The sequence below is a fragment of the Artemia franciscana genome, chromosome 15, assembly GCF_032884065.1.
Source record: "Artemia franciscana chromosome 15, ASM3288406v1, whole genome shotgun sequence".
NCBI lineage: Eukaryota > Metazoa > Arthropoda > Branchiopoda > Anostraca > Artemiidae > Artemia > Artemia franciscana.
Genome location: NC_088877.1, coordinates 19598419 through 19612098, shown reverse-complemented (window position 1 = coordinate 19612098; position 13680 = coordinate 19598419). Strand labels below are relative to the sequence as shown.

General features: G+C 31.9%; 1 protein-coding gene across 2 annotated transcripts in view; it reads right to left on the bottom strand.

Moving 5' to 3' along the window:
• Window positions 1–915: 915 nt before the first annotated feature.
• Window positions 916–13680, bottom strand: part of LOC136036148 (neurexin-4-like) — a 91991-nt gene continuing 79226 nt past the window's right edge. Inside the window, exon 22 of one of the 2 annotated variants that reach the window (XM_065718187.1) lies at window positions 916–3449. In XM_065718187.1, coding sequence (XP_065574259.1) covers window positions 3199–3449 — 251 coding nt within the window. In that variant the 3' untranslated portion in view covers window positions 916–3198. The remainder of the gene's footprint in view (window positions 3450–13680) is intronic. The other variant, XM_065718188.1, reaches the window with a different exon arrangement.

Below are 13680 nucleotides of genomic sequence, written 5' to 3'. Positions count from 1 at the left end.
GTTTCAATGTCTCCGACCAACTCTATCCAAGGACTGATGATTTCCATTCAAATGAGCCGTCTCCCTAGATTTTACCAACTTTGGTTCGATATGGTCACGTCTGGCGAAAAAAATAGCAAAACACACCCATCACACAAAAGAAAAACCCCAATTTCGTGTTTCTGTAATAGAGGGTATGAATTCTAGTAGCAGGTCCTTGGAATCCATCATTTCATAGTACACTTTTCACAAACATCGGTTTACTACCTGTATGTTTCTTCCGCTATTCTGAAATTATACGAATTGACTTGGGGTAAAATCAATTCATGATTATTTTTAAACTTAATGAATTTTATATGTTCAGAATAAGGAAGAAATAGAAAATCAGCCATTGTAAATATTGTTTAGAGCTCCGTTTTTAATATCACCAGACTTAAGCTGACATTCGAAAACTGGAACTTGTCAAATAAGAAGCAGCAGACTAAAAATACCTACAAGGAGGTAAGAATCAAATTGGTAAGGTCAATTGGTAAGAATCTAACCTACAAGGAGGTAAGAATCAAATTGGTAAATAGGTCAATTGGTAAGGTCAAGTGGTATGGTCATTGGTAAGGTCAATTGGTAAGAATCAAAGGAAGTTCGAAGACTTACTCCTAACAAAAAGACGACAAGACTGCAAGTTTTCCCAAGCCACTACACGAGGGTACTATTACATAGGAAGACTTAGTGATGAGGTACAAAATACCGATCCTTGCAAACAAACTATTGCAACCCCAATATATCCACATCCAATATGCTCCTAATATTACTCATTGAATAACCGTTCATTTGGAATGGTAGTAAGCTCAGATTAGTCTATAATGAAATACCTTTGAAGTTTAATAACATAAACTTCAGATTAAGCTGATTGTTTCGAAAGGAGATTAGATAATACCGTTATAGTAAAAAAAAAACATTTATTGAATATATATATACACACAAACTAAATTAAAATGAAATGAATAAGAAATGGACGGATTCAATTTCATAGTAAACAGATATTCACATTTAAAACTAAACAATAAAGCTGGTGAAAATGTCAGATCTAAGGTCACTTGGCAGGGACTGGTGTCGGAACAATAGGAAAATATATTATGACAATAATACAAATTTGGGTACAACTCATATTCCTCAGTACTGATTTTCGATCAGTCGGTGGAGGAATGAATAATAATTCATATTTAGGGGAGGGGGGAAGTATAGTACACAAGAGTTGTCCAAAGACGTTAGCCTTAACCCATTCAACTTACTGATTTAGTTTGTAATCTTTTTGCAAACAGCATATATTTCACAGGGTCCAAAAATCTACAGTCCTTTAGCCATGTAAACGACTTGAGCTCCTATCGTCTTAAGGTCTATTTCTCTGCAATTTTACAGGATCATATAGCAAGGAAAATACAGCATAAGAGTTTGACATAAGGAACAAACAGATGGAGACACGGGAGAAACAAACAGGTTTGAAAAGAGAAAATGTAAGTGCAGAATGCTTGAAATAATCAAATTAAAAGTATTATAAACCGTAAAAATGTGAGAGAATTAGATTTTAGAAGAAAACCTAGTACATTTATGCAAAAAACTGAAAACACACCTTTCGGGAGGGGGTGGGCTTTTGGGGGTGCAAGTAAATATCAATCCTTATTAAAGTAGTTCCATTTGAAGGGTTGAAAACAATGTGCTATGGGACAGGAGAGCAATTGCCCCCTCCAGACCCCATTTTGCCCCCCACCCAAATGAAATTTAATTTCTGCGAAAAATCTTGCCAAAAGTAAGATAAGCCCACATAATTCAAGCACCCAGAGAAACAGGTCAGTTTTCTTAGTATATCTTTGCTTTATGGTAATATATGGCTCGTTTTTCTGCTATCATTTTCACTTGATTTGAAAAAAAAAATGACTCCACTTTGCCCCCCCCCCCCCAAGATTTTGACGAAATTACACCACTGGTTGAAAAGTGGCGAGTAACTGACAACACATTATTCCAATGGCGAATGTTCCACTAAATTACAAACAAAAATATTTTTCTTTACTTTTTGATATTTAATCTTTTTTTTAAGTCTATGTATTACATCAGAAAACTTTTTTAAAGTTTTAAATTCATCTTCGTTTCAACTTATATTAAGCAGAAAGCATCTCTTTTTATAGAGAAGTTGGCTACAAGCAAGGCTCTCTCAAACTTTTTAGGCTTTAAGTGTTTGCTTTCCCATCACAGCTTAAACTGAACTTTTGTCATTAAAAGGGCTAACTTACTCACTGATTGAAAACATTTTAGTATCATAAAAAATTAAAGATTGAATAAATTTTGCTTTGACACTGTATTGAGTAATTTTTTTTGCTATACTCTCAACAGTAAAAATAGACTATAAAATGGCCAATTTTTAGATATGTGTAAAGAGTTGTGTATATTTTACAGGAATTATTAAAATACTTGGAAAACCACTTTAATAATATTCAGCATAAGATCCACCCTCTACCCCCTCTTAATTCGACAAATAAAAGACTGTTCATTTTGTGTTTATTAGCCCGATGATACCCTTATTTCGTATTAAATTACAGCATTTGCAACAAGTTTAGAAGCTGACGCCGTCTTTGTCTAACAAAGTAGATAAAAATACAGGGGCAATATTACTGAAACAATTAACTCTAAAATGATACACTTAGCAAAGTACAGAACTCACAAGGTTACTTTTATTGACACAAGTTCTAAAGATGAAATGAAACTAAATAAAAAAATAAAAGGTAGATGGAAGAGGTGGGAGGGTTGACAAGGGGGGGGGGGAGGATTTTGCGGAACAGGGAAATTTGTAGTTTCCGCGGTGAAAAAAAAAAAGGAATCACCTCTCCCGGTTTCAACATATTTTCTTTTTACCTCAGGCGTCTAAAATTTACTAAATGAAAAAAAAAAACGATTTTTTTTTGAAGCAAGTGAATCTAGCCACAAAATTTCTTTTTTTTATTGGGGGAATTTAACAGCTCGGCGTAAATAACTTTTAAACAAATTATTTAACATGTTCATTTGTACCAAAAAAATAAAAAGAGACCAGAAAAAGTAAACAAATCCTTTCAATAGTGGTTTTAGGCTTGAATCATGAAAAAAATATTTTTGTTAAAATAGTTCCTGTTGTGTACAAGCTATTAATAAAAAAGGTATGGAAGATAAAACAAAAGAAGAAGAAGCTCAATCCTACTTTAGAGGCACAGAGCCGAAAGGAGAAGAATACATAGAAAATTTATACAAATTACACAGACAATATAAACCTTTTTTCTTTTGAACATTGGCCCCTGTCTGAGATCTCATAACAGCATCATCAGGATCATCAGCTTCATCTGCTCCTTTATCCTCTTGCGTAATATAATCACCTTTGTGTCGCGACATATACCTTCCAATTAATACTAACATGAATACAAGAGCGATGAAAATGACAGCAAGTATACCTGAAAAATAATATATGACAATTTAAAACCCTGATCTTACCAGTAAGGCCGTATCCAGGAGGAGGGGGGGGGGGTAAGAAGTTTGAACATTCCCCCCCCCAAATGTTTGTCCGGCTCGTAAAAATGTAACAAAAATGAACAAAATCAATTTTTGATACGCTTTTTAGTTTTTTTTGAAGGCCTCCCCAAATCCTTTTGTAACTCCCCCCACCCCAAAAAAAAAATCTTGGATAAGGCCCTGCTTAACTGCAATGCTATGTGAAATGTTTGGAGGCAAAATTGAATGATTCCTTAAAAAGGCAAGAGCAAAAAATTATCATTGGTATAGATTTTATCACACTAACATAGAAACCATATCAAACATTTTTCAGCGTCTTCTTACGTGGTTTGGTATTGAGAATGTACCATTCTCAAAACCATCTTAGTTTGGTTCAAGTTCATTTAGTTCCTATTGAGAATTTAAAATGCACTAAGTTTATTTTAGGTTGGACTTAGTCATATTCTATAATATTTAGCGTTCGATGACAAAAAAGCCTTCGAATTTGTATCGTAAGCTTTTAGATATTCTTACCAATCTTATAAAGTAAAATCTTTGTGAAGTTTCTTTTAAAACAAATATATAGTTATAGTAATTTGTGTTCTGTTTCACCTTTAACTTATAATATAGTCAAACAAATCCAATTTAAAACAAACATCAGTAACTATGAATTTACAAATAATCTAGAAACAAATAGAAAAACACTGAATAAATAAATGAAACCTAAAACAAACAAAAATTAAGATAAATAATCAGCACAAGCTAAAAGCGTGTAAAATTCAACACAAATCAGAGTGGAGGGTTGCAATACTGAAACCCCTAATAGGTTTGAGTGCCATTTGCACTTATACTGAAAACAATTTATAATTCGGGTATTTATACATATATTAGTATCCAGCAAAAAATACCAGCTGAAGTTTTTACAAAAAAAACATACTTTTCTAAATATCAATTGTTGTCAAGAAAGCACAAATCATGCTCCGGCCTTTAGGGGGTTTAATAGGGAACAGGACCACTCTTATTTGCGGTAATTACTCTTTGTTTTCGGTTCGACTTGATTTTTCATTTCGTTTTAGGGTTGATATATTTATATACAGTGATTTCTGATTGTTGTATGCTTGAGTTGATTACTCGTATCAGGCTTAACATAGCTCTTTGCTTTTTGTTCAAAAACAATTCTTCGGAAAATATTTTTTCAAATCACTTCCTCTTTGTTTTTTCATGGAAATTGTTCTGTCACGCATTGGTTGTATGAATATTTGCAAGGTTTTTAAGGTTTTTCTACTTAAGAGCTATTACGTTGAACTACAGTACTTGAATTGTAATATGAATTTTGCATGGTTTTTAGTCGATTATGGTGCTGAAACCATTGGATTTCCGCCCTGTAGACAAAATTGAATATAGACGCTTCTTTATTATTTAATACTTTATTTAACTTCTTCTTTTTTATTTAAAAAAATCGTAAAAAAACTTGACATACTTGATACACTTCGTTATGATCTGTTTCACCGTAACTCTTTATAAGAAATACTAGCTGTTGGGGTGGCGCTTCGAGCCACCCCAACACCTAGTTGGTGGGGCGCTTCGCGCCCCCCAAGCCCCCCCCCCCCCGCGCGCGTAAGTCGTTACGCGCCATTGTAGTTGTGTCCCTGTGTCCCACCTGTGAATAGAGATAGATATAAATATATGTTTTTAACAACGTAAAACATGCGAATATACAACATTCTTCGCTGTCCCATTGTCTGTGCATATAAATAGATTGTCAGGTTTACTGACTCTTGAACATGCAACATATAATTGTCCATGGGAAAAACAATCCGTATTCAGATCTATACCTCATTATTCTAATGATGTGTCCCTGTGTCCCGGTCGTCATTTGTGTCCCGGTGTCCCAGTTTGTAATTTCTCTTTGAGTGTCCCGGTCGTTATTTATATTCCCTGTGTCCCGGTGTCCCGGTCGTCATTTATATATCCCGCCTGTGCCCCCGGCGTTCCCGTTGTAGTTGTGTCCCTGTGTCCCGGTCGTCATTTATATTCCCTGTGTCCCGGTCGTGATTTGTGTCCGGGTGTCCCAGTCTGTAATTTCTCTTTGAGGTTCCCGGTCGTCACTTATATTCCCTCTGTCTCGGTCGTCATTTGTGTCTCGGTCTGTAATTTCTCTTTGAGTGTTTTTTCTTTTCAGTTTTTTTTTAGTTTTTTACCTTTTTTCTTTTTTCAGTTTTCTTTTTCTTCTTTATTTTTCAGCGTCACTATGAAGTACATATCGACGAACCTTTGTTTTTTTTAACTTAAATCTGGTAGGCATTGATGACCTTATCCAAGTCAAAATCCCAAACCCAATCATCATCGCTATCATTTTCAGTTTTGATATGTTTTGACTCTCGCTGTCCAGGTGGATTTTCATCTAACTGCGCGGTTTTGCGTTCTTTAGCCGCAAGCCTGTTTTCTTGCTGTTCTTGTGATTCCCCGGCACGCTTTCTTTTCTTACTTTCTCTATCAGCAGCAAGTTTTTTGGCATTAACTCTTTGAGCAGCTTCCTCGGCTGTTGCCATTGTAGGTTCTTCAGTCATTTTACAATTAAACATTTTTCCGTGAACAAATGTCTTAAATACCGTTGATGACGTCACCGTCATAGCAAAAATGACGACAACTAACTTCATGACGTCAGTCGACACAGAACCATGACGTCACATGACAGACAGACAGACACACAGACAGACAACTTATTTTTATATATATACTAGCTGTTGGGGTGGCGCTTCGCGCCACCCCAACACCTAGTTGGTGGGGCGCTTCGCGCCCCCCCAAGCCCCCCCCGCGCGCGTAAGTCGTTACGCGCCATATTAGTTACGCGCCATTGTAGTTGTGTCCCTGTGTCCCACCTGTGAATATAGATAGATTTATATATGTGTTTCAAACTACGTAAAAATTGCGAATATACAACATTCTTGGCTTTCCCATTGTCTTTCCATATACAAAGCCGTATGTACTAATAATGACGTCATATGCAAACGCTCTTTTTACAAACAAACAAACATGCATACACACAACTCGTTTTTATATAGATAGATAGATAGATAGATACAATACAAATTAACTACGTAAAACTTGTGAATATACAACAGTCTTCGCTGTCCCATTGTCTGTGTTGCAATCTTTTAAATTGAAAAAGCAGATCCGTTGGAATCATGGGAATGCGAGGAATAAGAACAGCCTCACCCTCATAAGGCCCTGTCAAGATTGTGGCCTCTATTAGGTTTTCCATTGTTTTTTTTTTACGGCAAGTCGCGTGCCATTGCAAAGCTTTGGTGGGTTGATATTTCTTAAAAGTATTATTGGTAATTTTTTTAATGATTGACCTTGAGCTTTGTTAATGGTGATTGCAAATGCTAATCGAATGGGGGAATTGCAATCTTTTAAATTGAAAAGGCAGATCCGTTGGAATCATGGGAATGCGAGGAATAAGAACAGCCTCACCCTCAAAAGGCCCTGTCAGGATTGTGGCCTCTATTAGGTTTTCCATTGTTTTTTTTTACGGCAAGTCGAGTGCCATTGCATACCGACTCTTGAACATGCAACATATAATTGTCCATGGGAACATGATTCTAATGATTGCCCTTGAGCTTTGTTGATGGTGATTGCTAATCGAACATTGCATGTGTCCCCGTCGTCATTTTATTGGTTTTTACCTTTTTTTAGGTTTTTTAGTTTTTTCTTTTTTCTTTTTAGTTTTTTTTTGAAGTTTTTATCTTTTTAGTTTTTTTATTTTTATTCATATTTCTTTAGTTTTCTTTTTCTCCTTTATTTTTCAGTTTTTTTCCTTTTTTTAGTTTTTTTTCTTTTTTAGTTATTTTAGTTTTTACCTTTTTTAGTTCTTTTTAGTTTTTTAGCTTTTTTCAGTTTTTTTTATTAGTTTTTAGTTTATTTTATGGTTTTTCCTTTTTTTAGTTTTTTTTAGTTTTTTACCTTTTTTTTTTAGTTTTTTTAGTTTTTAAGCCTTTTTAGATTTTTTTCTTTTTTTTCTTTTTAGTTTTTTTTGTAGTTTTTACCTTCTTTACATTTTTGCTTCTTTTATATTAATGCTAAAGCCAAAGTTCGAACCTGGAACCTCTTGAACCTAGAACCTGGAACATAACGCCTTATCAACTCAGCTACATCGGCTTGAATACATTCGTTTTCGAATTGGTATATGATGAAATAATTCAGACGTCATATTATATGATGAAATAATTTTTTAGTTTTTTTTACTTTTTTTCTTTTTAGTTTTTTTATTGGTTTTTGCCTTTTTTTTAGCTTTTTTATTTTTTTTTTCGTTTTTTCTTTTTAGTTTTTTTTGTAGTTTTTATCTTTTTTATTTTTTTTTATTTTTATTTATATTTTTTAGCTTTCTTTTTATCTTTTATTTTTCAGTTTTTTCCTTTTTATCTTTTATTTTTCAGTTTTTTCCTTTTTTTTAGTTTTTTTCTTTTTTAGTTTTTAGTTTTTTTTTTAGTTTTTTACCTTTTTTTAGTTTTTTTTAGTTTTTTCAGTTTTTTAGCTTTTTTATTAGTTTTTAGTTTTTTTTGTAGTTTTTGCCTTTTTTTTTAGTTTTTTCAGTTTTTTTTTAGTTTTTAGTTTTTTACCTTTTTTTAGTTTTTTTTTAGTTTTTTAGCTTTTTTAGTTTTTTTTCTTCTTTTGTATTAGTGTGAAATAATTCAGACGTCATATGCACCTGATCCACAGATCCACAGACAGACAGACAACTTATTTTTATGTATATTATTCATATTTTTTAGCTTTCTTTTTATCTTTTATTTTTCAGTTTTTTCCTTTTTATCTTTTATTTTTCAGTTTTTTCCTTTTTTTTAGTTTTTTTCTTTTTTAGTTTTTAGTTTTTTTTTAGTTTTTTACCTTTTTTAGTTTTTTTAGTTTTTTCAGTTTTTTAGCTTTTTTAGTTTTTTTTTATTAGTTTTTAGTTTTTTTGTAGTTTTTGCCTTTTTTTAGTTTTTTCAGTTTTTTTTTAGTTTTTAGTTTTTTACCTTTTTTTAGTTTTTTTTAGTTTTTTAGCTTTTTTAGTTTTTTTTCTTCTTTTGTATTAGTGTGAAATAATTCAGACGTCATATGCACCTGATCCACAGATATATGTTTTTAACTACGTAAAACTTGCGAATATACAACATTCTTTGCTGTCCCATTGTCTGTGCATATAAATAGATTTTCAGGTTTACCGACTCTTGAACATGCAACATATAATGGTCCATGGGAAAACAATCCGTATTCAGATCTATACCTCATGATTCTAATGATTGCCCTTGAGCTTTGTTGATGGTGATTGCTAATCGACCATTCCCTGAGTCGCCATCGTCATTTATATATCCCCCTGTGCACCCCGGCGTCCCCTTTGTAGTTATGTCCCTGTGTCCCGGTCGTCATTTATATTCCCTGTGTCCCGGTCGTCATTTGTGTCCCGGTGTTCCAGTCTGTGATTTCTCTTTGAGTGTCCCGGGCGTCATTTATATTCCTTGTGTCCCGGTGTCCCGGTCGTCATTTATATCCCCCTGTGCCCCCCGGCGTCCCCATTGTAGTTGTGTCCCTGTGTCCCGGTCGTTATTTATATTCCCTGTGTCCCGGTCGTCATTTGTATCCCGGTGTCCCGGTCTGTATATACATTCGTTTTTTAGTTTTGTTTTTCTCCTTTATTTTTTTCCTTTTTTCTTTTTTTTCTTTTTTAGTTTATTTAGATTTTTAGATTTTTTAGTTTTTTTATTAGTTTTTAGTTTTTTTGTAGTTTTTACCATTTTTTTAGTTTTTTTAGTTTTTTTTTTTTTTACTTATGTCCTGGTCGTCATTTATACTCCCTGTGTCCCGGTCGTCATTTGTGTCTCGGTGCTTTGTTGATTGCTAATTTATATTATATTTATATTTATATTTTTTATATTTATTAATATTTTTTTAGTTTTCTTTTTCTCTTATTTTTCAGTTTTTTCCTTTTTTTTTAGTTTTTTCTTTTTTAGTTTTTAATTTTTTTTTGTTTTTTACCTTTTTTTAGTTTTTTTAGTTTTTTAGCTTTTTTAGTTTTTTTATTAGTTTTTAGTTTTTTTTTTAGTTTTTGCCTTTTTTTAGTTTTTTCAGTTTTTTTTAGTTTTTAGTTTTTTACCTTTTTTTAGTTTTTTTTTAGTTTTTTAGCTTTTTTTCTTTTTAGTTTTTTTGTAGTTTTTACCTTTTTTAGTTTTTTTTCTTCTTTTGTATTAGTGTGAAATAATTCAGACGTCATATGCGGACAAACACGACGTCACTCGACAGACAGACAGACAGACATAACCCACAAACAACTTATTTTTATATATATTTATTCATATTTTTTTAGTTTTCTTTTTCTCTTTTATTTTCCAGTTTTTTCCTTTTTTTTAGTTTTTTTCTTTTTTAGTTTTTAGTTTTTTTTTAGTTTTTTACCTTTTTTTAGTTTTTTTTTAGTTTTTTTACTAATTTATATTATATTTATATTTATATTTTTTATATTTATTAATATTTTTTTAGTTTTCTTTTTCTCTTATTTTTCAGTTTTTTCCTTTTTTTTTAGTTTTTTCTTTTTTAGTTTTTAGTTTTTTTTTGTTTTTTACCTTTTTTTTAGTTTTTTTAGTTTTTTAGCTTTTTTAGTTTTTTTATTAGTTTTTAGTTTTTTTTTAGTTTTTGCCTTTTTTTAGTTTTTTCAGTTTTTTTTAGTTTTTAGTTTTTTACCTTTTTTTTAGTTTTTTTTAGTTTTTTAGCTTTTTTAGTTTTTTTTCTTTTTAGTTTTTTTTGTAGTTTTTACCTTTTTTAGTTTTTTTTCTTCTTTTGTATTAGTGTGAAATAATTCAGACGTCATATGCGGACAAACACGACGTCACTCGACAGACAGACAGACAGACATAACCCACAAACAACTTATTTTTATATATATTTATTCATATTTTTTTAGTTTTCTTTTTCTCTTTTATTTTTCAGTTTTTCCTTTTTTTTTAGTTTTTTCTTTTTTAGTTTTTAGTTTTTTTTTGTTTTTTAGCTTTTTTTCTTTTTAGTTTTTTTGTAGTTTTTACCTTTTTTAGTTTTTTTTCTTCTTTTGTATTAGTGTGAAATAATTCAGACGTCATATGCGGACAAACACGACGTCACTCGACAGACAGACAGACAGACATAACCCACAAACAACTTATTTTTATATATATTTATTCATATTTTTTTAGTTTTCTTTTTCTCTTTTATTTTTCAGTTTTTTCCTTTTTTTTAGTTTTTTTCTTTTTTAGTTTTTAGTTTTTTTTAGTTTTTTACCTTTTTTTAGTTTTTTTTAGTTTTTTTTACTAATTTATATTATATTTATATTTATATTTTTTATATTTATTAATATTTTTTTAGTTTTCTTTTTCTCTTATTTTTCAGTTTTTTCCTTTTTTTTAGTTTTTTCTTTTTTAGTTTTTAGTTTTTTTTTGTTTTTTACCTTTTTTTTAGTTTTTTTAGTTTTTTAGTTTTTTTATTAGTTTTTAGTTTTTTTTAGTTTTTGCCTTTTTTTAGTTTTTTCAGTTTTTTTTTAGTTTTTAGTTTTTTACCTTTTTTTAGTTTTTTTTAGTTTTTTAGCTTTTTTAGTTTTTTTTCTTTTTAGTTCTTTTTGTAGTTTTTACCTTTTTTAGTTTTTTTTCTTCTTTTGTATTAGTGTGAAATAATTCAGACGTCATATGCGGACAAACACGACGTCACTCGACAGACAGACAGACAGACATAACCCACAAACAACTTATTTTTATATATATTTATTCATATTTTTTTAGTTTTCTTTTTCTCTTTTATTTTTCAGTTTTTTCCTTTTTTTTAGTTTTTTTCTTTTTTAGTTTTTAGTTTTTTTTAGTTTTTTACCTTTTTTTAGTTTTTTTAGTTTTTTAGCTTTTTTAGTTTTTTTATTAGTTTTTATTTTTTTTGTAGTTTTTGCCTTTTTTTATTTTTTTCAGTTTTTTTTTAGTTATTAGATTTTTACCTTTTTTAGTTTTTTTTTAGTTTTTTAGCTTTTTTAGTTTTTTTTTCTTTTTAGTTTTTTTTGTAGTTTTTACCTTTTTTAGTTTTTTTCTTCTTTTGTATTAGTGTGAAATAATTCAGACGTCATATGCGGACAAACATGACGTCACCTGATCCACACACAGATCCACACACAGACAACTTATTTTTATATATATAGATATGCAATACTATATGCTAGGGACTGAGACTCACTTAAGGTTGTGGGCCTTTACAGTCTTAACACTAGCAGGCTTCCAAGTTTCATTGCTCGGGGAATCCCAACTTTTGGAACTTCAAGACCTGCTAATGCCTTAACCAGAAAATCCAGCGGTCTCAAACTTCTTGTGGGGAGGAGGACTTTTTTTTGACAAAATCTTGGTACTTTCCAAATTTATAGTTAATCCGGGTACTGTTGTACGGAATGCAAATGGGTCAAGGAAATGGCTTACCCGTCTTAAAATCCATCCTTTTTGTTGACTTAAACCGAGGTTCCTGTCCCCAAGTGTTATAAAAATGTAAGATTTCACACACCAATAATATAGAAAATAAGTTCAGATCAAAAAAAAGAAAAAACTCTCTTCTGTAATATTGCCAAAGCACCTACCCCATAAGGTTTAAGCCAATCGGAAAAAGAATGACCCATCTTTCCACCAAAAGTTAACAATGCTCGAAGGGGGATGTTGGAAGTCGAAGGATCCACTTGTGCCCCAAAACAATACTACTACTACTACTACTAATAATAATAATAATAATAACTCACCGCAGCACCAAGCCTTCTGAGGCCAACACAGCTACGAACGCCCCTCCTCCAACTCAATCTATTCAAAGCATCTCTCTTAAAACCCTCCCAGGAAGTTCCAATTTCCTTAAAATCTTTATTTATGACAATCCCCCACCCCAGACGAGGACGACCTTGTTTCCGTTTAGCCCTAGCAGGTTGGCTGACAAGGACAATCTGTCATACTTCATCCGCAGAACGTTGCCTAGCCATCTCAACCTTTCCTTCATTATAGCCCTAGAAAGCGGGATTGAACCACATTTTTCGTAGAGCCTGCTGTTTGAACTACGGTCAGTCAGCCCGGTACCCAAAACAATCCGTAGGCAATTTCTCTGGAAAATATCTAGTAAATCTTCATCCGCTTTTCGGGGAGCCCATGCTTCAGAGCCACATTTGACCCCTTTAATCACTGTAGCTTCCAATGTTCTAATCTTGGTTTGCAGACTTATCTTCCTATTCTCACAAACTTTTTTTTAACGGTGAACAAGAGCCAAGAGCTCATTTGGCACTTTTGACAAGGTCGGAAGAGCCAAGAGCTTCTTCCCACCAAGTTTCATTACGATCTCTCCGATCTAAGCACTTTCCAAGATTTCCGGTACTCTATCAGCACCTGGAGCCTCATAATTTTTTAATCCTTTTATTACTATCACTAATTCTTTCTCAAAAAACAAATTTTCCTTCACATCCAAGGTATCACAAACTTTTTCATTTTCCCCTATATCTTTTCCTGCAGCTCTATCTCAGTTTAGCAAATTCTCAAAATGTTCCGTCCATCTCTCTTTAACTCTTTCCTTATCGCCAATTGTGGTCCCATTCCTATCTTTAACTAGGACAAGTCCGGATTGGCTATTTCCTCTTAATTTATTAACATGCCAGTATAATATTTTACTATTATGCTGTCTAGCTGCATCTTACAGATCCTCGGCAATTTTATCCAAGGCCTCCACTTCACACCTCCTTAGTTCATATTTTGATGCTTTCTCCACTTTCTATACATTCCTTTTGTTTTCATACGATCTATCACTCAGATAATTCTTGTACGAACTCCTTCTACTCACTATTAAACATAATAGTCATATTAAACATAATAATAGAATAGAATATTAAACATTAATATTCCTAGCTGCAGTCTTAACTTTCTTCCCTAAGACACCATCAGCAACATCACAAATGGTTTTTCTAAAGTTATTCCATCAATCTTTTACATCATCAATTATTAAACTCTTAAGTTTAGTATTCATCTGTTCCTGGAAAGTTTCTCTCAAATTTTCATCCTGGAGTCTATCAACATCATTACTTCCCGGGAGGTAGTTACCCTTCCGAAATATCAGCTTTAAATCCACCCTAGACACTTCTAGATGGTGATATTTACTTTTGACGTCAATAACACCTATACACCCTAGTATCTTGTA